The following is a 26,193-nucleotide window of genomic DNA, read 5'->3' as shown; positions in this document are numbered from 1 at the left end:
CGACGATTAATGGAAAAAGGAGGTGGACAATAACAATCGACTATCACCGAAAAGAGATGTGTACTTTTTTTTTTTTTTTTTTTTTACACATCTTTAATCAAATGCAAAGTATCCAGCACAGCAGGTGCAAAATCAAACACCCGCGACTGGCCTTTAGTATTTGTATTTGATATTTTAAAGCTGCTTTGATTAAAGTAAGATGGTCAATGTTACTTGGATGAGTGATGCGGCCCTAGGGCCTCACGTTTCACAGGATGAATCGCTGCCATTCAGTCAATTGAAAGGTGACTGAATGGTAACTGAAATGTGACTGAATGGCATATGTGTGCCATTCAGTCACCTTTCCAGACCATTCAGTTATCATTCAGTTGACTGAATGGCAGAGATTCATCCTGTGTTTTTCATTTTACTACAAATAGAGTTCATACATTTGTAAATCTTTGCACCCGGAAAGCAATTAAACAACCTTAACTTCCAAGACCGCTTTATATACCTTGGGAGCAGTCGATGAACGATTAAAAAAGTATGGCTACCAAATACTTCCAAGAATTTATGTTACCTTTTATTGAATCGTGGTGAATGTATTGAAAATAGCAATGAATCGTGATGACACTATCGCATTTTATATAATGATTTTTATTTATACTTATGTAGGTCTATAATATATTAGCTTTTCTAACGTTTCTGTGAAAAATGCAAAGTTAAGGAGGCGTGATATAATTCTGACTCTTGGTTCTAACCAACACTTGTGCAATACTAATTAAAATACACGTCAAGAGCCCTTATTGAACTCTAAGTTCTAAGTATTAGGTCAGCCATTTACTTTATAAGGATACAGTCAATATTTTTATATATCTGTGGATTTGCTCGCTCTTATTCCCTTCGCTTTGCTCGCCAGCTTTTCACAGCGGCGGTCACGTTCGCTTTTAACACTTTCAACGTCTTTACATTCTACATTGTAAGAGTGTTATCTGATATTAAAGAAAACCTTTCTACATTCTTATTTTATATTTTTTTGTAGAAAATCTTGTTGATACTATATCCGAGAAAGGATGTCTTTATCAAAATATAAATCGAATCGGGGGACTACACATTTAGCCCGAATTGCCCGGGCGTTACTGGGTCCCTGCATTGATTTACTGCGCGAAGTTCTCGCAAAAGAGATATCTCCGCCTGACTTGGAAAGGAAAGTTAAAGATTACATACGTGAAAAAAGAAAACCTTCTATCAGCGAAAAACAAAAACAGCTCGTCTATAGCAAAATATACTCCGACTTTGACATTACGTTGCTCTATTTCCTCTTACGTAACGTTTGTTCAATTTCTCCACACAAAAACAAATGGGGGAACGATCCAGAAAATACTGATAACAGTGTGTCAGCAAACATAGAACGAGTTCGTATTTCAAGAAACGAATGGTATGGACATGCTACGGACTTTTCTCTCTCAGACTCAGATTTTGAACGAAAGTGGAAACATATTTCTCAAATTGTAAAAGAGTTGGAATGTTATCTGGGGACTGGAACTAAGTACCAGGACACTCTGATCAAATTAAAAACTTGTGTTATGGACCCTGAATCGATAGAGCTCTACATAGATACACTGTTGACTGATATTGCAAATCTGAAAGGTAACAAGTTGGTTTAACAAATTGATAATAAAATTAAATAGATATATAATAGAAACATTGTTTTTTTTATAACATCTAAATAAACCATGACTCACATTAAAAATATTTTTGCAAAAGGTGTTTGGATCTGTGATAAAAAAGGATTGAAAAAAAGTGAAGCTGAATTTTTTTGTAAATGACAAACAGTTTCTATTATGCAATTGTATCAAAAAGGATTTTAAATGATTTTATACATTTAAAGACTTTCTCTTCATTCTTATAGAAGGTTTTGGAGAGTTACAGACTAATGTTGCAAACATAAAAGGTAACAGACAAGTTGGTTTAACAGATGGATAATAAAATTAATTTAATATATGAAATAGAAACATTGCCTGTTTTCGTTAGTTACATGTAACAGCTCATTAAACCATGACTCACTTTTTTCAAAAGGTATGTAGGTCTGTAATAATAAAAAAAAATAAAAAAATACATGTTTATGTAAATGACAAAGAGTTTTTATTGCCTAAATGTATTAAAAGGGATTTAAAATACGTTTATACATGTAAACACTTTATCTTTATTCTTACAGAGAGTTTTGGAGAGTTACAGGCTGATGTTATATACATGAGAGGTAACAGCTAAGTTGGTTTATCAAATGGATAATAAAATTAAATATATGAAATAGAAACATCGCATGGTTTTATTTACTAACAACTCAATAAACCATGACTCACCTTTTTTCAAAAGGTATATGGGTCTGAAATAATAAAAAATTAAATAAAGTGAAGCTTCATATTTATGTAAAGACAAACAGTTTTTATCACGCAAATGTATCAAAAAGGATCCAAAGTAATTTTATACATATAAACATTGTTTCTTCATTCTTACAGAGGGTTTTGGAGAGTTACAGACTGATGTTACAAATCTGAAAGGTAGTAGACAAGTTTGTTGAACAAACGGATAATTGAATTAAATTAATATATAATAGAAACATTGCATCTTTAGATTAATTAGCTTCACATTGAAACATGACCCACCTTTCTAGCTCACCTGAACTGAAGGTTCAACTCATGTTTTCTGATTGCTTTTTGTCCGTCGTCCGACCGTCTGTCTGTAAACTTTTCACATTTTTTGCTTCTCCTCTTTAACCTCTACCCCAAATTTAACCAAACTTAGTACAAAGTATTCTTATGGAACCTGGATTCCAAATTGTTAAAATTAAAGACCCATTTAAAAGGGAGATAGTTCTGAAACAGTGAAACGAGGATGGGTGTCTAAAATATTTTCTTCTGAAGAACCACTCCATCAATAATGCCAATCTTACATCATAACTTGTATTTATAGTGAACATTATCCAAATATTGACTGGGGTTGAGGGCAACATTGATTATATTAGCCCCCGAGGAACGAAATATTGCCCGACGCAAAGCGGAGGTCACTATTTTTTTGTCCCAAGGGGGCTAATATAATCAATGTTGCCCGAAAACACAGTCAACATTTGTTTTGTTATATGAAGAAACAAACCAAAATTTAATAAAGTAATTGAAAATAAGTCGTCGTAATTTTCTCAGCTCAACAAAGAATTCACGAATTCAATTTTGTGCAAAGTTCATTTCCAAAATATCCTCAGTATCAAACGGTCACTGGTGATATTCCGCCGACCGTAAGAATTATCATACAGATGTTCTACCTGATTTTACTTCACACTAATTCGCAAATCCTTACATCCATTTTGATAGCAAACGGTCGCATTGCGTGTCCGTTGTTTACTTGCCTTGACTGACTGTCTATTATGACGTCACCTTGTTTTTGGAGTCGCGAACTGTTATTTACGTCATAGTTTACGAATCCTAAAATCAGAGGCGATTATTTGAAATAGAGGGAATGTTCTCTAGATATTATTCCTAGCCGGTCAATATTTTTCGGACAAGCTAATATTACATTTATTGACTATTCGTCTATATAGAGTTATATAGTGAGAATATACTACCGAATATAACAATCTAAATTGTTAAAGCCATTTCCCCAGACTAATACTGGGGCCCCCGGAGAGGTTCAAAGTCTAACATATGGATATATTGGGTAAATATTTAAAAATGTTCTTAAGGTCAAGATCTAGTAAATAAGAGGTGCCTACAGGTTTATGATATTCAAGATATAAGCTCTTTAAATGATGCTTCATAACAATATCTTTGTTTCATAGGGTGTACCGGGGCTTAAAATTTTGGTAAAAATCATGTTTTAAACAACTATTTTCTATGAAATATAAAGGATAAAAGTAACAAATCTCGGAGTTTTGTCCATTTTTGACTAATGAAATATATCTAGAATGCCTACAGTCTCTCCTAAAACGGTATTAATCAAGCTCTCGATCTCCTCTTTAAAATGATGTCAGATTGAATATAGGTACCGGGATTAATGTTCCCGTGTTTAAATATAGAATGTCAAAATATTGTTGTATTATCTACATAATTCCTTTAAAGCCGTAAAATACGGGAAAAGATTCATCAAGTCAATTGTGACGTCATAATGGTTCTAGCACCAAAAAGACAGTCTGGAATTATTTACTAGATCTTGACCTTAAGAATTAAAATGCCACAATTTGTGATATTACTATGCAAGCAATATCAGATAATGTAGATTCTAAATACTTTTAACCATCACCCCAGACCATCTCTTGGGCCTGAGGAGGGGTTCAAAGTTTAACATAAAAATATAGAGAAAAAGTTTTAATACCTTCTTCCCGAGAACTACAAATACATGCGTATAGTGTTGATTCATTTTGTTAAAATTGGGATCCCCGAACCAATTCTTGGGTCCCAAAAGGTTTCAAATTTAATCATTTAAATATGTAAGGAAAATGTTTTAAAATCTTCTCCTGAAGAAATACGATGCTACAATTTGTGATATAATCGTGACAGCATTCTTAGACAGTGTAGATTCCAAGTTCTTAAAATCGCGATCCCAGGACCAATTTTGGGGCCTAAGGAGGAGTTGAAAGTTAAACATATAAATATATAGGAAAATGTTTAAAACTTGTCCTAAGAACTACTGCACCAGTAATGCCAATATGTGTACCATAGCTTGTATATATGGTGAAAAGTCTAAATACCAATACTGGAGCCCAAAGAAGGGTTCAATTTTAGCATAAAAATATATATAAAAAATGATTAAAACCTTCTTCTTGAGAACAACAATGATACAATTTGTGATCTTACTATGCAAATATCCTCAAATATTTTTTATTATACCCGCACTTTCTAAAGAAAGTTCGGGTATATTGTTGTTACCCTGTTCTGTCCGTCCGTCCGTCTGTCCGTCCGTCCGTCCGTCTGTCACGTTTTACTTTCTCAAACTGCTCTTACATCTTATAAACCAGCAAACTGAACTCTTGGAGTTTGATTTGGGGTATCATGTTGTTTTGTAAAAAGGTTTCAAAAATTCTCTGTTAGTCCTGGGGGTCAAATAATTGGTAAAAAATGACGTTTTTTCACAAAAAACCTTCTTCCTCGAACTCCTCCTACATTTTCAACAGTAGACAAATCATCTTTTGGAATATGTTTTAGGGTATCCTATAGATGCGCAATAAGGTTTCGGAATTTTTAATTTTGTCCTGGGGGTCATTTAATGGCTAAAAAATGACGTTTTTTTTTAAAAAACTGGTTTCAAAAACGTCATTTTTTTTGGCAGTAGCCAAATGATCTTCTAGAATATGATTGGCGGTGTCATATTGAGGCGTGATCAGGTTCCAGAATTTTTTTTTTATTAAGGGGATCAGTGGGCAACAAAAAATGACGTTTTTTGGCAAAAAAATATGGTTCCCAGAACTCCTCTTACAACTTTTGGAGTAGCTACGTCATCTCTTGGGATATAATTGGGGCTGTCATATAGATGTGCAATAAGGTTTTAAAAATTTAAATTTCATCCAGGGAGTCAAATAGTAGAAGAAAATTGACGTTTATCACTAAAAAAAACAAACATCGATCCAAGAGCTCCTCTTATGATTTAATGGATAGACAATCATATCTTGGGATATGATAGGGACTGTTCTATAGATGTGCAGTAAGGTTTTCAAAATTTAAATTTCATCCAGGGAGTCAAAAAGTAGCAGAAAATTAACGTTTATCACTTCAAAAAAACAAAGATCCTAGAACTCCTTTTATGATTTAATGGATAGACACATCATATCTTGGGATATGATAGGAACTGTTCCATAGATGTGCATTACGGTTTTGAAAAATTAAATTTGACCCTGAGGCCCATTAACTACCGGTACATACCTTTTGATGCCCTTTAAGGATCAAGAATATATATGGTTAAGGGGTGGGCATCTCAACCGTTTTTGAGATATTCGTGCAATTTCTGTTCAAGGGGGGTCATTACCAACCCCGGGGCCCATGACCTACATACCGTTTGATGCCCCTTGACACAAGGAACAAGAATATATATGGTTTAGGGGTCATGATTATAACAGTTTCTTAGATATATGGTAATTTCAAATTCCTGGGGGGTGGGGATGACCCCAGGGGTCAGATCTAATAAACCCTATATATTGCCAGTAACAGTCAATATATGATTATGAAAACCCTATATTATTATCTTTGTCCATTTTCAAGTTACCATTTACAGTAGAGTCTACGATTCTTCCTACAAGGTTCAATGTTAGACCCCACACCCTTTTGACACCCCCCCCCCCCCTCCCCCGAAAAGTGGTTGTCTAACCCAAAATGAGAAAAATCAAACCAGGGTGCACAACTAGATATCCAGGCCTATCATATCCTAGAGTTTTGTACAATTCTGTTCAGCCATCTCTGAGAAACAAGTTCAGAGCAGGAAAGAAGATGAAGAATAATAATACATGTACCGTATTAAGAACCGTACAAAAACAATAAGTCTCCAAATTTCATTCGGGAGACTTAATAAAAAAGATTAAATAGAGATAGGATCATCAAACATCAATAATTTAAAGATAATTGACAATTTCTGATTCTAAGGGGGTCAGGATGACCCCTTAGGGTCATGACTTACATGCCATAATGATCTGATGCGCCTGCATGACCTAAGGAGGAATAATATCTTTGCATTAAGGTGGGGATCTGAATGGTTTTTATGATATTTAATAATTTCAGGAAGAGCACTTGGGATCATGACCTACAGACCATCTTAAATGCCTTGAACAAAGAAACAATAATATAATATGTTCATGATATATGATTCAATTTAAGAACCCAGATATAGATCAATCATCTGTTTTGTAATACTTCCTATGTATATATACATGTACATGTATTAGTTTGTGTTTTGTTCTATACTATTCATGTTCATGACTGTAGTATGGCTTAGTCTTATTTTAAATTACATTAAAAAATTGTCAAATATATGACTTGGAACCCCCACTCCCAAACAAACTCAAATATAAACTGTTCTCTCCCCCCCCCCCCTCCCTTGTCGAATGATCTATTAAAATTAAAATATAATTTGGGTGTCTAAAAACTTTTATAAACTGGTAAAAAATGTTATTCTTAAAAAAAAATATATTACACCTTGCATAATTGACAAATGATCTATTGAGATATGATCAGAGGTCATATTTCTACCTTGGGATCAATAAGTAGTATTCATTGACAAGTTAAAATTAATAACAATAAATGATTCAAATTATAAATGTTATACTCCACATTCACCCCCCCCCCCCCCCCCCAGTCTTCTTAATACATTCTTACATGTGTACAGTTGCAAATTTTAAATCATTTCTTGATTGCTTTTTCTCTCGTGAAAAACATTCAGATTTTGGAAATTGCTTAATTCAATTTTTAAGATTTATAAACAAAATGTTATATGCATCACTTCCATGTGTATTCGCCTATTTGGGGCAATTGTAAAGTCTCCTAAACAAAGCAGTGCAATTGTAAAGTCTCCTAAACAAAGCAGGTCAACTCAATAGTGCATGCAGTCTGACAAATGAAAAAAATAACTTTTTCAACTAAAATGACAGAAACTTTACAACTGCGATAGGATAGGTAACGATGATAAGCTTATTTAAATATTAAAAGATGATGATAAAGTATGCTGTCAAAGGGAGATCACATTTAGAAAGTGAAAGAAGAACTTATTTATGTATGCTGGCATCTCATTATATTGTGCTACTGCTACTACATGTATTATGCTTACCTAAATTGGTCAACATCATAATGATAATCCAATTAAAACACAATAATGAATTCCTTTAGCTGATCTTAACTATTCCTTTTCTGCATACGGAAAACACCGACATGTATGTATGGGTGTTGCTAAAACGCGGAAACGGAACGGAAAGCGGAACGGAATGGAAAATATCATCACGTTTATCGCTTAAAAAAGGGTATATAGACTGGCCAGAAACGATTTACTTTGTATCTTTTATTTATATCTAATGAATGATTATCAACATGTTGGTATCTTATTAATATTCATATGAATGTCTATCAATTATAGCATTGTATTCATTCAGCTTTAGTTGAGTACGGAAACGGAAAAATCAAATGTATACGAATTGTGAAACATTAACATGATTAAACGAGCATATTAGCTTTAATTTTTCATCTTATTTTTCTTATATGGTATTGCTGGCATATCAGCGTAACGTACGCGGTTAGTGAAAGCGTTTTATGAGTGTTTTGAGTATTTTTATATTTCAAATATGATGTACATGTATATACTTACATCAAAATTGAATTTTCTGTGTTCTAGACGATCTTTTATCATACAGACGATACGTACAGTATCATTGAGATGGAAGGAAAAAAACCGTAGGACTGACGACATTAAAAATTAAAATACAGTAAACATTAAAATACCCGGTAATTTGTGAAACTAGTATTTTTAGCAATGCAATTTTGTTTACGTTTGCATTACTAAGCAGTTGTTTATTCCAGCAGATATATACATATGATCCGAATAGAGAGCTCTAGACGTTGCCTGGTTTGATTTTCCGATTATATATTGGGACTATAGTCTGTCGATCCCAAAATATTCATGCAGCACATTTGGACGATTTATAATGGAAAATGTTGACATCTTTTCTCCATTTGGAAGTCACTCAGAAGACCTTGCACAATTTTTCAACACTATCATCCGGGTCTGTTGAAATGCAAAACCCTGTAGACTTCTTTATTTTTAGCCGTGTATTTATACCAGTTGATAAGCTAGAGAGGACGTTTTAAAGAAAGAATAATGAGAATGTTTAATGCTTCTAAAAGAGAATTGCTTGAACCCTGAGGTATATATAAATATACAGCAAAAAGTGAATCGAGGATATTTTGGGACAGAATATAGTGGTCAATGCATGTACTGTAAATTTTGAGGAAATAAATATTCTTGAATTAATAATCTAATATTGCTTATCTTTCAAAAAAATTAAAAAGGTACATAAAGTATATCGTTTTAGCATGATTAACAAATCTATGCGGTAAATAACATTAGATAAGATTTTCCGTTTTCCCTACCGTTCCGTTTTCCGTTCCGCGTTTTAGCAACACCCATGTATATATACACGTGAACCCATCTAATCGAAGAGCTGGGTAAAACTAGTACCTGCTTATGAGACATGCAGACCTGTGTTGTGTACGTAACTTCAGACAAAGATCATTCATTTGTACATGTAACATGCATGTATTTTTATGACCTATTCTTCAAATCCACTTGCACTATTTTATTAGGTAAATAACAGCTTTAAGGTGGTGCAGGACACCTGCATATTGTGATGTACATGTATACTTTCTATTGAGATAAACAATAAAGTATATTAAATATTTATTAAATATTTACCCCCCAAATAATGTTACCTAACATTGAAGCGCAATGGGTTTGAGCATTTACATGTCTGTAAGAGTATTGGGGTCAAAGGTGTATTTTTGGTAATTTTACAATTGATATAAATGAATTTTCATGGGGAGGGGGGGGGGTCTGGACCCTTCACCCCCACCCCTTCTCTAAATCTGTGCACATGATGATGTTCATGTAGGCACACAGAAGCAAATCTAAAACCGGCAACCGCAACGGGGAGGGGGCATCATTTAATTTTTAATTTTGTTTGTGATAATTATGTAGACCATTATACTTTCTATGACATAAAATGTTAAGATTATTGATTACCTGAAAATTCACTGCAAACAGTTCTACCCCAAATTGCACATAAAGTGCTGCTCATGTCACGATGTGTATTATCATATGGGAAGGGATCTCATCCTTCAGTTGTGAAAATTATGAATTTTAATTGTATTACCGGTGCTTGCATATAGCCTTCATTTTTAAATAAACTGGTACAAAACAGTGTTATTTAGGGGCAAACACACGGTGCGGGTAATACTGTCTAATGACAGCATCTAGTTCTTATTGTTAACATCGGGATCCCAATTCTTTGGTCGCAAAAGGTTTCAAATCAAATCATATAAATATGTAAGGAAAATGTTTTAAAATCTTCTCCTGAAGAACTACAATGCTACAATTTGTGATATTATATGAAAGAATCATCAGAGGGTGTAGATTCTGAATAGTTAAAACCGTAACTCCCGGACCAATAAAAGGCCCAAAGAGAAGTTAAAAATTGAGCATAAAAATATACAGAAAACTGTTTTAAAATGTTCTTGTTGAGAACAACAATGCTTAAATTTGAGATATTTTTATGCAAGCATCATCAGACAGTGTAGATTTTAAATCATTAGCTCACCCGAAGCGAAGATTCAAGTTAGCTTTTCCGATCACCCGTTGTCCGTCTGAAACCTTCACATGTTTGGTTTCTTCTCTAAAACCACTAAGCCAATATTAACAAATCTTGCTTCACAACATCCTTATATGAAAGAGCTAGATTTTAAATAATAAAAATAAATGGCAAAACGTGTTTTAAAAAGGATGAATTGCGATTTAGTTTAAATAGGGTGCATGTCTTTACAAATCTTCTTCTCAAGAACAACGGCACCAGAAATACCAATATTTATACCAAAGATTGAATATACAGTGCAAATTCCAAATTGTTAAAATTGGGGCCCCAAAACTAAAACCGGGACCAAAAGATGGGGTTTACATTGTAAAATTAGACAAATGAAAACATTAGGAAATGTTTAAAACTCCTTTTCTCAAGAACCACAGTGCTTCAATTAGTGGAATTACTATGCAAGCATCATCCTATAATGTAAATTTAAAATTTTTAAATTTGTGACACTCAGAATAATAATGGGGCCCAAAAAAGTTTAACTTATATATATAATATATAATATATATATATATATAATATGAGTTTTACAAATCTTCTTCTCAAGTACTACAAAGGTACATTTATGATATTACTGTGCAGTCACCCTAATATCAAAATGAATATAAATTGTTAAAATTGTCACCCCCAAACTTATACTTGAAGCACCATAATGGGTTCAAAATTTTACATTCAAATATACAGCAAAATGTTTCAAAATCTTATTCTCAAGAACTACAATACATAGTTACTAGAATGCAAGCATTCCTAGAAAGGATAGATTGTAAACTGGTAAAATAATGACTCTACACTAATACCTAGGCCCCAAGGAGGGCTCAATGTCAATTTCAAACAGGATCCAAAATAATTTTATATGTTTAAAGATGTTATCTTCATTACTACAAAGGAGTTTGGAGAGTTGCAGAGTGGTCTTACAAATATGAAGGGTAACAGACAAGTGAGTTTAACAAATGGGTAATAAGATTAAATAAACGTGTAATACATGTAGAAACATTTCATGTTTTGGTTTAAAACGTCACAATGAACCATGACTCACGTTCTTGCAAAAGGTATTGGGGTCTTTGATGATCAAAGAATTGAATATATAGAGGTAGCGTATTCATATGACTGGCAAACACAATTTTAATTACGCAAACATATTAACAAATCAAAAATAATTCCATACATTGAAAGATTTAATCTTTATTCTTGCAGAGGATGTAGTAGAGATGAAAAAGTCATACAAAATATCTACTCAAGGTATAGTTATTTTAAAAAAAAACATTTCTTATGTATATATTAATATTATGTATATTTGATAACATTTTGAAAATCAATATTTTAAAAGGGACACATTTAGAAGATCATATGCATTAATATTTAACAATCGGTTTTTTGAACACAGTTAGCAAATTGCAATTTAAAAGTGAATTGCATTTTAAATTCGGGCTTTGAAATTGTCAGGGATTTATTCTTAAAACTATTAATGTGATTAATAGCTCCTTAATCTTTGATATATGTACTCTTATTGAATCACTTTCTTACCCAAAAAATGGAAGATATTATTTACATCATTATTTTCGGTAGGGTACACTGTTTACATTCAATCTCCGTAAAATTTTAGGCACGCCACACATTTGAAAGTTTTTAAAATATTTTTTTCTTTTTCATCTGGTCAATACACTTTGTCAACATTTATCTATTTGTACGAGGAAAAATGTACCTCATATGTTACTTTTAAGATGAATGCAAAGGTCCAGTTGGTCTTCCATGTTATAAAATGATGTTGTTTAACTGATATGAAGTTTCTTAACCCAATGTACTCGTCTGTGCAACGCGTGGCAGGTGACTTCGATTTCGCGGTAAGCGAGTTTGATGTGACTTTATTCCATCTACTTTAATTTATAAAAATACCCAAGGCCTATTTGTAAATTGTTTATCAACGAATTTCATTTCTGATCGCTAGGTTTTCCCTCAACTGATGAGAATTTGACGATAAAAAAAGTCACGTAATATGTAAGGGAGTCTGATCTGCTAAATTTCTTTATATATATACATGTATCGTCTTATGATCCACCGTCCACTCATTCTATTTGTTTGTATTCATTAAAAAGATAAGGTCACAAACCAGAGCAAAAATCACCGTTACAGGGTGAAAATAATTATCGATAATGCGTCAATCATTACAATTAAAAAGCTGTTTGATCTATCAACATTAATCGGAATGTACAATATTTATTCACTCTACTGTTTTTAAAATTTTCACAAGCGTGGTAGAATAGTAGATTTTCCTTTATTCATTGTATAAAAAAGGGACCGTTTTCATATGTTTAAGGATATAATTCTTAATCGACCCGATTTTCAGCTTTTGCACCGGCAAATCGGTAGAGGAATTTCTTGTTTTATATATTATAAACACTGTATCTTACTAAATTTTTTAAATTGAAAAGTATTATTTTCTTAATGGCGTTATCTATATCTCGAATCTGGCATAAATTCAGACCATTTTCCCATTATTTTGCCTATGCCCGTGTTTAAACGGAAAGTACCTTTTAATCCAAAAAAAGATACAGGTATCTGTCGCAGTATAATTGTCGAAACCTGGGTACTGATTTTATAATGGTGGCTGTAACCACTGATTTGTCATACATTTTGAAAATCTGCATCTAAAAAAAATAACATATAGAACTATGTGTGTAAAATCAGTTGATATTCTAAATCGTTATTAGTTCCAGCGAAATGCAATGAATGTAGGTTAATATAGAGATCTTTATTCTCATTCCCAGAACTGTACAAAATGAAAAATGACAATAACAAACTGTCAATCATCTGAAAAATTCATAAAGCGATATACGATGATAGAGGTGGGACCAGGTGCCTAGGAAAAGTAAGCATCCCCTGTTGACCGGTCGCATTTGCCGTGTGCTCCTTCTCACAATTAGGCATGTCGTTAAAGAACAGCAGATGAGATACATGTAATTTAAAAGTTGCTTAATGTAATCGATCCTGCTACCGCAAAATCAAAGAAAATACCACTAGGCGATGCATTCAACACACGAATGGAACCTCTTTTCAATATCTGTGGCTATATGCATGAATGTTTTAGAAAAGTCACTTTTTGAATAGTTGTCTAACGTTAAGAACAAAATCCACATAAAACCAAAATTTATATACCCGTAATGTAAACGTGTACTACGATACTTGTAGGACATACTTTTAATCGGATTTCTTTGGTTTAAAAAAGTTCAAACACTCACATATCCAATTATTTAAATACTATTTTCCTATATATCTCTTAAAAAGCTGATGATTTTAATAATGTAGAGTAAGCTTGATAATTAAGACTCTTTAAACCTGGTATTATTGTGATTGATGGGTGTTATATATATATATATATATATATATATATATATATATATATATATATATATATATATATATATATATATATATATATATATATATATATATATATATATATATATATACCGTATATATATATAAACTTAATATTGTATAATATTAAAAAAAGTTTAATGTTTGCAAAAGCGTTTTATTTAGGCTAATTGCAAAGACCTGCGCTTTTGCCATACATACATGTAGATTTTAGTGAATGGGGCGGATTCATATTTTATGGTTTTACATTGTACAAAGACTCTTGATGTACAAAAAAGATGTTTTTATAGAACACACGACGATTAAGAATATACTTAGGACAGCGCACCAGCGATGTCTTTTAACGCGCAAACCTTTTGATTTGCACGTGGAGTGAGCTACTGAAGAGTAAATACATTGACCATTTTTAACTCAGAGTAAAATAAGGAAATGTGTATCTAAAACGAAAATCAATTACTGCAAACTGCATTCTTTCTTTAAAATACGTAGAGTATTCGTAGCGGCGAACTCACACACAAGAAAATTGTTACCTTTTTTTTTTGGGGGGGGGGGGGCACCTGACAAACAACATCGTGTTTCAAACTGTGACTAAAATATGTCGAAAAAAGATAAAACATGCCACATACATACATGTACCATTAAACCATTTAAAACCATTTTAAAAGAATATTGGATGTGGGTGGAGCTAAAAAACCCAACCCAGGAGAAAGGCATTCTCTTAAAGGGGCATGGTCACGATTTTGGTCAAAAATTATTTTTCCGATTTTAATATTTACAATGCTTCAGAAAGGCATTTTTAATAGGCAACCGAAATTTGAGTGTCATTTGTAGAGTTATAAGCGAGTTACAGAGCTTGAAATTCTTTGTAATGTAAACAAAGTGTTTGTTTACATTTTGAACGTTGAAGTAAAATTTTCAGTTTTAAACCTAAAACGAATGTATTAAACGTTAAGAACTGTTTATCTATGCTTAAAATAAATAAAAAAGACAAGTAAGCTGGAAGAGGATTTTTTCTACTTGAATATTGAACCTATGTAAACAAAAACAGGGCACGAGCCTTGTTTACATTACAAAGAATTGTGAGTCCTGTATCTTTCTTATAACTCTACAAGTGACTCTCAAATTTTATTTGATCATTAGAAATGCATTTCTAAAGCATTGTAAATAGTAACAACATAAAAATAGAATTTGACCAAAATCGTGACCATGCCCCTTTAATCTGATCTACATCAGAAAAGTCTAATGAAGAGATGATTTAGAGAGAGAGAGTGGCGTAAAGGGTACGGTTATGGAAATAGTTTTATTAACGCATTTTCAACTCTCTTTTTAGCCCACCTGAGCCAAAAGTTCAAGTGAGCTTTTCTGATCACAAATTTGTCCGATGTCTGTCGTTGTCATCGTCGCTGTCGTCGTTGTTGTTAACTTTTCACATTTTCATCTTCTTCTCAAGAACCATTGGGCAGATTTCAACAAAATTTGGCACAAAGCACCACTTGGTAAAGGGAAATCAATTTTGTTCAAATGAAGGGCCACATCCTCTTTAAAGGGGAGATAATTGAGAATTATTGAAAATTTGTTGGTATTTTTCAAAAATCTTCTTCTCAAAAACTATTCGGCCTGAAAAGCTTAAACTTGTGTGGAGGCATCCTCAGGTAGTTTTGATTCAAGTTTGTTCAAATCATGGTCCCCGGGGGTAGGGTGGGGCCACAATTGGGGGCTCAAGTTTTACATAGGAATAAAGAGAAAATCTTTAAAAAACTTTTTCTCAAAAATATTAGGCCAGAAAAGCTCAAATTAAAATGGAAGCATCCCCAGATAGTATATATTCAAGTTTGTTCAAATCATTGTCCCCGGGGGTAGGGTGGGGCCACAATTGGGGGATGAAGTTTTACATAAGAATATATAATTAAAATCTTTAAAAATCTTCTTCTCAAAAACTGTCAGGCCAGAAAAGCTCAAATTAAAGTTGGAGCATCCTCAGGTAGTGTAGATTCAAGTTTGTTCAAACCATAGTCCCTGGTGGTATGGTGGGGCCACAATGAGGGAATTGATTTTTACATAGGAATATAAAGAGAAAATCTTTTAAAACCTTCTCAAAAACTATTAGGCCAGGAAAGCTCAAATTAAAATGAAAGCATCCTCAGGTAGTGCAGATTCAAGTTTGTTTCAATCACAGTTCCTGTAGGTAGGGTGAGGCCACAACATTGGGATCAAGTTTTACATAGAAATATATAGAGAAAATCTTTGAAAATCTTCTTCTCAAAAACTATAAGGCCAGAAAAGCTCAAATTGAAATGTAAGCATCCACAGGTAGTGTAGATTCAGGTTTGTTCAAATCATGGTTCCCAGGGGTAGGGTGGTGCCACAATTGGGGGATCAAGTTTTACATAGGAATATATACAGAAAATATTTAAAAACCTTCTCAAAAATATTAGGCCAGAAAAGCTCATATTAAAATGGGAGCATCCTCAGATAGTGTATATTCAAGTTTGTTCAAATCATTGTCCCCGGGAGTAGGGTGGGGCCACAATTTGGGGATCAAGTTTTACATTGGAATATATAGAGAAAATCTTTAAAAATCTCCTTCTCAAAAACTGTTAGGCTAGAAAAGCTCAAATTAAAGTTGAAGCATCCTCAGGTAGTGTAGATTCAAGTTTGTTCAAACCATAGTCCCTGGTGGTATGGTGGGGCCACAATGAGGGAATTGATTTTTACATAGGAATATAAAGAGAAAATCTTTTAAAACCTTCTCAAAAACTATTAGGCCAGGAAAGCTCAAATTAAAATGAAAGCATCCTCAGGTAGTGCAGATTCAAGTTTGTTTCAATCACAGTTCCTGTGGGTAGGGTGGGGCCACAATATTGGGATCAAGTTTTACATAGAAATATATAGAGAAAATCTTTGAAAATCTTCTTCTCAAAAACTATAAGGCCAGAAAAGCTCAAATTGAAATGTAAGCATCCACAGGTAGTGTAGATTCAGGTTTGTTCAAATCATGGTTCCCAGGGGTAGGGTGGTGCCACAATTGGGGGATCAAGTTTTACATAGGAATATATACAGAAAATATTTAAAAACCTTCTCAAAAATATTAGGCCAGAAAAGCTCATATTAAAATGGGAGCATCCTCAGATAGTGTATATTCAAGTTTGTTCAAATCATTGTCCCCGGGGGTAGGGTGGGGCCACAATTTGGGGATCAAGTTTTACATAGGAATATATAGAGAAAATCTTTAAAAATCTCCTTCTCAAAAACTGTTAGGCTAGAAAAGCTCAAATTAAAGTTGAAGCATCCTCAGGTAGTGTATATTCAAGTTTGTTCAAATCATAGTCCCTGGTGGTATGGTGGGGCCACAATGTGGGAATTGATTTTTACATAGGAATATATAGAGAAAATCTTTAAAAACCTTCTCAAAACCTATTAGACCAGGAAAGCTCAAATTAAAATGGAAACATCCTCAGGTAGTGCAGATTCAAGTTTTTTTTTCAACCACAGTCCCTGTAGGTAGGGTGGGGCCACAATAGGGTGATCAAGTTTTACATGGGAAAATAAAGAAAAAATCTTTAAAAATCTTCTTCTCGAAAACTATAAGGCCAGAAAAGCTCAAATTAAAATGTAAGCATCCACAGGTAGTGTAGAATCAAGTTTGTTCAAATCATGGTCCCCAGAGGTAGGGTTGGGCCACAATCATGGATCATGTTTTACATAGGGTGGGGCCACAATTGGGGGATAGAGTTTTACATAGGAATTATTAGAGAAAATCTTTCAAAGTCTTCTTCTCAAAAACTATTAGGCCAGGAAAGCTTAGGCCAGGAAAGCTTTAGTGTAAGCATCCTCTGATAGTGTAGATTCAGGTTTGTTCAAATCATGGTCCCCGGGGGTAGGGTGGGGCCACAATTGGGGAATAATTTTTTATACAGGAATATATAGAGAAAATCTTTTAAAAATATATTTTAAAAACTATTCGCCAAGAAAGCTCAAATTGGCGCATAACCATCCTCAGATAATGTAGATTCAGGTTTGTTCAAATCATGGTCCCTGGGGTAGGGCGGGGCCACAATGGGGGATAAATTTGTATATATAGAGAAAATCTTTAAAAATCTTCTCAAATTATTAGGCCAGGAAAGCCCAAATTTGAGTGAAAGCATCCCCAGATCATATAGATTCAAGTTTGTTTAAATAATAGTCCAGGGGTAGGGTGAGGCCACAATGGAGGATGAATTTTTACATAGAAATATATAGAGAAAATCATTAAAAATCTTCTTTTTAAAGACTATTTGGCTAGAAAAGCTTAAACTTGAGTAGAGGCATTCTCTGGTAGTGTAAATTCAAGTTTGCAAAATCACAGTCCCTAGTGGTAGGGCGGGGCCGTGATGGCGGTTTGAATTTTTACATAGGAATATATAGAGAACATTTTTTTAAATATTCTGGGAAAGTGTTCGGTCCAAAACTCAGTACTTTGTGTGAAAGCACAGGTTATGCGTTTTAAGTTTGATGAAACCATGATTCCCTAGAGAAAAGTGGGGTCACGAAATAGGGGGGGGGGTATAAAGGAATAGAGAAAAATCTTCTTACAGGTACAACAACAAAAGGGGCTTGGTATTTACCAAAAAAGAAGTGGATAAAAATTGGCAGATTTTCAATTGTTTTAGCAAGATCAACTGTACCTAGTTGTCAAGATATTTTGATACTGTAATGCTAATTTGATCAGAATTAGGGCAATTGTTGCTCAGGTGAGCAGGTCGTTTCATCTAATTCGATTAGTTTTAGAACCTGTGTTACTTTATAGATATCTTTGAATATTATGGATCTACTTTTTTAAAAGTATAAACTCAAGAACGATTTTTAATTTTTGTTTTCATTATAGAATCACGAATTGAAAAGGCCATATTCGATCAATGGAAACAAGACGAAGTCTGTTTTATTTTAACAAAGGCGTGTGAAGAAGTAGAAAAATTAATTAAAAGCAGGAACCTTGTTATTGTGGCTGGTCACTCAGGATCTGGAAAGTCAGCCATCATTCAACATATTGCGCTCAAATACAGAGAACAGGGCTGGACCGTAAAACGAGTAAAAAAGGTAGAAGACATCGTGGATGAATATTCTTCAAGTCGATTTAAAGATAAAACTATTTGTGTTTTTAATGATCCATTGGGAAGAGAATATTTTGATGAAATTTTGAATAATTCATGGCAAACATACGAGGAGGAATTACAGTTATACTTGAAAACATCAAAAATTGTGATGTCGTGTAGAAATCACATTATTTCTGATGCTAGAGTGACACATAATCTCGTGAAAAAATCACATATCATAAACATCGATGTGAACAAAAATAAACTATCTGTTAAAGAAAAGCGGGAGATTTTGAACAAATATACGTCTGATATGAATTTATCCGACAAAGATCGTCATAAGATCGTTGAAGTAGAGAGGTATTTCCCGTTATTGTGTAAATTATATTCTAGCAAAGAGGAGTACAAAAATAAGGGTCTTGAATTTTTTACAGAACCTGTAACTGTGCTGAAAGAGGAAATACTTGGGTTCAGAAAAAAAGACAGGGGTAAATATTGTGCTTTGGCCCTCCTTGTTCTTTTTAACGATGATCTTTGTTTAAGTGATATCTTAAAAAATAAAGACACGGAAAAAAAATTCAAGCATACGTTAAAACTTTGTGGATTACCAGAAAACACGCCACCTTTTGATATTGGAGACATCCTTAACTCCATGAAAGACTTTTATGTCAAGAAAGTTGAGGAAACGTATAATTTTTATCATGATTTTGTGATGGAAGTTACTACTCATGTGTTTGGAATAGATTATCCCACAGAAATAGTAGACTACGCTGATATCGGCTTCATTAAAAGAAGAGTAAAATTAGGAAATTCTGACAAACACGACGAATCGTTCACTATTTATCTGAGTGACAAATACATTGAAAATCTTGGAGAAAGGCTTTTTACAGAACTGTTTGGAGAACGACTGTTAGATGTCGTACTCAATCCCTGTCTCAGGAATGAAAACGTAATTAAAGTACTGATACAAAAGATAGCAGATCACCCCAAAAATCATGAAATGTTGTTAGAAACCAAGAACGTTACAATTGATAAACGAGAACTTCACCGGATATCTAAAAACTTTGTTTTGACTAAACTTTCCTTTTTGAATTTAGAAAGGAAAATATCGCCACTTTTTGCTCTCATTGCATTTTGTCATACACAACTTTCAAAATATTGCTTAAACTACCTACAAAAAATGCAAACTAATTTTATCGAATATATTCCTGCACTGTGTTGCAATGGTTCAATAGAATTGTTTTCTTCTGCCTCAAAAGACCATGCAGAAGGATCGTTGAAAAAAACATGGGGAAAACTTTATCCTATTCACATTGTATCTGCGTTCCATAATTATGAATTATTTGCTGAGTTGATTAAGATAGGCGTAAACGTCAATGAAAAGACTGACGGTAACAGTTTTTGGACGCCTCTTATGTTAGCAGCTGGTAACAATACTGAAAACGAAAATAATAACAATAGAGAATCAGGTGCAGAAAGAAGAGATAAAACTGTACAACTTTTACTGAGTAATGGAGCAGACATTAATTTATGTAAAGAGTACGGAGCCAGTCCCCTCTTAATAGCTTGTCAAAACGGACATGATAGCACTGTACAACTTTTACTGAGTAATGGAGCAGACTTTAATTTATGCACGAAAAACGGAACCAGTCCGCTCTATAAAGCTTGTCAAAACGGACATGATAGCACTGTGCAACTTTTACTGAGTAATGGAGCAGATATTAATTTATGTAATAAGGACGGAGAGAGTCCTCTCTTAATAGCTTGTTTTAACGGACATGATAGCACTGTACAACTTTTACTGAGTAGTGGAGCAGACATTAATTTTTGCAGAAAAAAAAGAGCCAGTCCTCTCTACATAGCTTGTCAAAACGGACATGATAGCACTGTACAAATTTTACTGAGTAATGGTGCAGACATTAATTTATGTGAGGAGAGCGGTACAAGTCCTCTCTATATAGCTTGTCTATATGGGCATGATAGCACGGTGCAACTTTTACTGAGTAATGGAGCAGACATTAATTTCTGTACTAAGGACGGAGCCAGTCCTCTCTATATAGCTTGTGGAAAAGGACATGATAGCACTGTACAACTTTTACTGAGTAATGGAGCAGACATTCAGCTTTGCATGGAGGATGGAGCCAGTCCTCTCTTTAAAGCTTGTTTTAACGGACATGAAAGCATTGTACAACTTTTACTGAGTAATGGAGCAGCCATTAATTTATGCAAGAAAAGCGGAGCCACTCCTCTCTATGTAGCTTGTCAAAACGGACATGATAGCACTGTACAACTTTTACTGAGTAATGGAGCAGACATTAATTTATGTGATGATGACAGAGTCAGTCCTCTCCATATAGCTTGTCAAAACGGACATAATAGCACTGTACAACTTTTACTGAGTAATGAAGCAGACATTCAGCTATGCCTGAAGGACGGAATCAGTCCTCTTACTGCAGCTTGTTTCGACGGACATGATAGCATTGTACAACTTTTACTAAGTAATGGAGCAGACATTAATTCATGCAAGAAAAACGGAGCCAGTCCTCTCTATAGAGCTTGTGAAAACGGACATTATAGCACTGTACAACTTTTACTGAGTAATGGAGCAGACATTAATTTGCGTATGGAGAACGGAGCAAGTCCTCTCTATATAGCTTGTCAAAACGGACATGATAGCACTGTGCAACTTTTACTGGGTAATGGAGCAGACATTAATTTGTGTATGGAGGACGGTGCCAGTCCTCTCTTTATAGCTTGTCAAAACGGACATGATAGCACTGTACAAATTTTACTGAGTAATGGAGCACACATTAATTTGTGTATGGAGAACGGAGCCAGTCCTCTCTATATAGCTTGTTTTAACGGACATGATAGCACTGTGCAACTTTTACTGGGTAATGGAGCAGACATTAATTTGTGTACGGAGGACGGTGCCAGTCCTCTCTATATAGCTTGTCAAAACGAATATGATAGCACTGTACAAATTTTACTGAGTAATGGAGCACACATTAATTTGTGTATGGAGAACGGTGCCAGTCCTCTCTATATAGCTTGTCAAAACGGACATGATAGCACTGTACAACATTTACTGAGTAATGGAGCACACATTAATTTATGCAAGAAGAACGGAGCCAGTCCTCTCTTAATAGCTTGTTTTAACGGACATGATAGCACTTTACAACTTTTACTGAGTAATGGAGCAGACATTAATTTATGTGAGGAGAACGGAGCCAGTCCTCTCTATATAGCTTGTTTTAACGGACATGATAGCACTGTACAACATTTACTGAGTAATGGAGCAGACATTAATTTATGTGAGGAGAACGGAGCCAGTCCTCTCTATATAGCTTGTCAAAACGGACATGATAGCACTGTACAACTTTTACTGAGTAGTGGGGCAAACATTCAGCATTGCTTGGAGGACGGAACCAGTCCTCTCTATATAGCTTGTCAAAACGGACATGATAGCATTGTACAACATTTACTGAGTAATGGAGCAGACATTAATTTGTGTAAGGAGGACGGTGCCAGTCCTCTCTATATAGCTTGTCAAATCGGACATGATAGCACTGTACAACATTTACTGAGTAATGGAGCAGACATTAATTTTTGCAAGAAAAACGGAGCCAGTCCTCTCTTTATAGCTTGTTTTAACGGACATGAAAGCATTGTACAACTTTTACTGAGTAATGGAGCAGACATTAATTGTTGCGAGAAAAACGGAGTGAGTCCTCTCTTAATAGCTTGTCAAAACGAACATGATAGCACTGTGCAACTTTTATTGAATAATGAAGCAGAAATTAATTTATGTACGAATGATGGAGTCAGTATTTTATTTCTTGCTTTTGTTTTGAGACTTTACAAAATTGTAAATATTTTACTCAACAATGGCGCAGACACTAGTCTGGCTTGCGGATGGGAAGTCAATCCCGCCTTGGTTGATTGCTTTGATAAACAGGACTGCACAGTGGTATTTTTAATGCAGAAAGACAACATTCAAAATAATTTGTACGACCCGGATTCCTATTTTTCTCTTTTTGTATCATGTCAGGTGGAAAGAGTGACAAGAATGATATTTAAAAACTAGTGTAAATGGTTTCGGATTCCGTGTTTGAAAGCTTTAAAATACAGTAACTGAAGAAAATTTGGCCAAAAGAAATCGAAAGATATTCTTATTTTAATTGATTTTATTACTCATATAGTATGGGTAAAACGTCTCTTATGAGAATACCTATCATTGCCAATAAGCGTTGTCGACTACTTTGTACTGGATGAATATATATAAAATTGTCTCACGAAGAGTATATCTGCATTTACAGCCATCGACGTAAATAATATTAATTCACATTTAGCAGAACCATATTACTTGTAACATGTATGTCTTGTGAATTGAGGAAATAAATTGATGGGAAGAAATGTATTTTTAAACGTATTTATATCACATGTTTATTGAACAAGAAAAACGCCCCGAGAATTAGAGAAACTACATTTTGTAATATCGTCGCTAAAAAATTAAGCTATTGGTTAGGCAGCTCGCTCTCTCTCTCTCACTCTCTCTCTCTCTCTCTCTCTCTCTCTCTCTCTCTCTCTCTCTCTCTCTCTCTCTCTTAACAAACACACATACACACACACATACACACACACACACACACAACATTCCACATTCTAATATAACATTTTCATAACAAACAATTTTAACACATGGAAGACATTAAATTTCACTCTGCCACAAAACAATGAATTAGTAATAAGTCAAGTTATAATCGAACTTTAGCATTGAAATGACAATATCCTAATCACTGTCTGTATCTAGAATAGTTGAAACCTATGATTTTGTGACCTCATAATCAAGAAAATCATCATTGTTTTAGGGGGCATCACTCTACCAAGTTTAAATTTAGCATAACAAACGGTTCTTATGATATTCATCGAACACTCCCTTTATTATTCGATTTCTGGAATAGTTTGACCTAAGACCCCAAAATCAATAGGGGTCTTCTAACATGTACCATGGCTGGAGTCCGTCAAATGAGAGATTTTAAACGTTTTGAATGGACAATACTTTGTTTACAGTCTGACACACCAACTGACCAGCCTACATGCCCAAAACACGTTTATTCACTATGCAACAATGATGAGTAATGATTGGTTGCCACGCATTGCTTAGACTGTTTATAAAAAAAGAGACTTATCACATCACTTTTTTTCTATTATGTTTTTAAAAGAAAAAAAACTTTGTTGACACCACTTTGCCCACTGAGGGTAAATACTAGTTTTTTCAGAGTAAAATGTAGTTCAAGTCATATCATTTAAAACTAAGCCTCATAAAACAACTACCAAGCCAACAATAATTTTGATGTCTAAAATGAATTTCTTAAGTTATATCTATTTAAAAACTTACATTATAAAAACTATATACACATCAAATCAAAATCAACAGTTGATAATTGCAGCATGCATTATACAGATACATGTAAAAGTCAACATACATTGCACATCTCTCTCTCTCTCTCTCTCTCTCTCTAACACACACACACACACACACACACAGTAAAACAACCTTAATTTAGTTGGTAGAAGGGTGTTTATCACAATAATTGATAGTTATGATCTTGAGTCACTGTTCAAGTACTAAAATCTAAAGGTTTTGGATGTCGACTGACGTGAAGTACATTGTCATCGTCAACTATCAAAGCTTTCATCCTTCCATCCTACAATTTTAAAAAAAAATGTAGTCAATAAATGATAAACTTTAACATCGTTTAAAAATCATTAATATGTTGAACATTTATCACATATCAAACTATCTTTATAAAAATCTTATCTTACAATTAATTTAATTTTTTTAAGCAATAAATGATATACTTAAATATTGATTAGAAATTACATACATTTTTTTCATTTCTCACTAATTGGAAATATTTTCTCTATTTCTAAATTGATGTAAAGTTTAATTAGAAATATATACCGTTTCTCATTCAAATATGATTAAAACACATATACATATACCTTATCGTCTATTACTTCTGAACTCATGTCATTTTTCTCATCCTGTCAATAACAGATGTAAAATTTCAATGCTGTATCTGCCGTTTATTTATTAGTAATTCGTGTAAATAATTTCAGGAATGAATGAGTTTTTTTACTCATCGAATTAGATGTAAGTAAATTTTATGCAAATTACACTTTCAGCTTTTTAAAGCTGTGAAATTCTGAAAATACAAAATTATATAAAGTAAATAATTCAATTTTTTCAAACAATATTGCATTTTGGGTCTTAAAAAATTTGATAGTTAGGTTACAGGAAAAATAAGCCTCCTTCACCTCATTGCATGCAAAAAAATATCTCCCACCGCAGCCATCATGGAAAAATGTCTGGATATGCACAGATATTTTGACATATATGACTTTAATACACCCCTAATATAAATGTATATATATTTGAGGTTTTATGAGGATTGTATAGAAAATTCCTAATGATACAGTCAGTTCTTGATCAAATGAAAACTTACCAATTTATTAATGATTGCAATACCCACGATCCACAATGGGGTCGCCAATATTAGCACTGTCCACACAATGTTGTTCTTCATAAACTCAGCTGAAAAAGGCCTGTCTTAATTAATGAACCATCTCAAAAAAAATATTTCCTTAAACATTTTGGACGAATCGGTTCTTTCCAAATACTACGTGTGGTAAAACTATGTTATAAAATTTAGATAAATTGATCAAAAAAGCTTAAAAAGTTTTAGCTGCTCATTAAATATATACAAAAACAAGGGAAGATTTCATAAGATACTAGACTTTGACCCGTGCTTGCACGGGTTGACATTGCATACCGCATATTTACGGAATAGGTACATCGACACACCTTAACAAAGCTATAAGCCTACAATAATGCTATTAATATCACTACACTTTCCTTAGTTTGAATAATCCAACTGTGTCTCGGGAAAGGTCCTCCCTTATACCCGTAATGTAGCAGAAAATTGCAGAATCGCTCCGGAACGATTTTGGGGTAAGTTAATGAAGTTGTCTTAAGAATAACAGTCAAATTCATCACAACAAACCTTTTTGAGACTGCAAATACCATTCAACTAAAAATTTTAATCCATAGAATGTAACTTTTTTGCATGTAATAAAATATTTTTTGTCATCACGAAGACAAAAGTAAGTACTTGGTTGAAATGTATATTTATTTTATACTTTCTCTCATATAAGAAATCATTAATATATATGAACAGAATATATAGCAAAAGTCCAATAAAAATTTACCCGTATTTGTATTATCATTTCTGTGTTTATTTATGCAGATGTGTGGAAACATAAACTAAAGATCCCGTTAGCGCGAATGTGTTACGCAAGCGCAAGATTGTAAAATCCAAAAAA

The 26,193-nt window shown here is 33.7% G+C and overlaps 2 protein-coding genes across 6 annotated transcripts in view; one reads left to right on the top strand and one right to left on the bottom strand.

Moving 5' to 3' along the window:
- The window catches only part of LOC117689995 (serine/threonine-protein phosphatase 6 regulatory ankyrin repeat subunit B-like), a 568,848-nt gene that overhangs the window by 458,444 nt on the left and 84,211 nt on the right, over positions 1-26,193 (top strand). For 4 of the 5 annotated variants that reach the window (XM_066068488.1, XM_066068487.1, XM_066068489.1 and 1 more), the window contains 6 exons: positions 1,022-1,629; positions 1,892-1,933; positions 2,198-2,239; positions 2,499-2,540; positions 11,552-11,596; positions 18,597-23,354. The exons of the other annotated variant lie outside the window; for it this stretch is intronic. In XM_066068488.1, coding sequence (XP_065924560.1) covers positions 1,053-1,629; positions 1,892-1,933; positions 2,198-2,239; positions 2,499-2,540; positions 11,552-11,596; positions 18,597-22,891 — 5,043 coding nt within the window. In that variant the 5' untranslated portion in view covers positions 1,022-1,052 and the 3' untranslated portion in view covers positions 22,892-23,354. Of the gene's footprint in view, positions 1-1,021; positions 1,630-1,891; positions 1,934-2,197; positions 2,240-2,498; positions 2,541-11,551; positions 11,597-18,596; positions 23,355-26,193 lie in introns of those variants that run through there. 5 annotated transcript variants of the gene reach the window in all.
- Positions 23,993-26,193, bottom strand: part of LOC105330896 (ADAM 17-like protease) — a 101,663-nt gene continuing 99,462 nt past the window's right edge. The window contains exons 9-11 of the mRNA XM_066068497.1: positions 25,317-25,405; positions 24,814-24,855; positions 23,993-24,515 (exon numbers count right to left, since the gene is read on the bottom strand). Coding sequence (XP_065924569.1) covers positions 24,429-24,515; positions 24,814-24,855; positions 25,317-25,405 — 218 coding nt within the window. The 3' untranslated portion in view covers positions 23,993-24,428. The remainder of the gene's footprint in view (positions 24,516-24,813; positions 24,856-25,316; positions 25,406-26,193) is intronic.

Source organism: Magallana gigas, chromosome 8 (assembly GCF_963853765.1).
Source record: "Magallana gigas chromosome 8, xbMagGiga1.1, whole genome shotgun sequence".
Classification (NCBI taxonomy): domain Eukaryota; kingdom Metazoa; phylum Mollusca; class Bivalvia; order Ostreida; family Ostreidae; genus Magallana; species Magallana gigas.
This window is presented reverse-complemented; position numbering and strand designations above follow the sequence as displayed.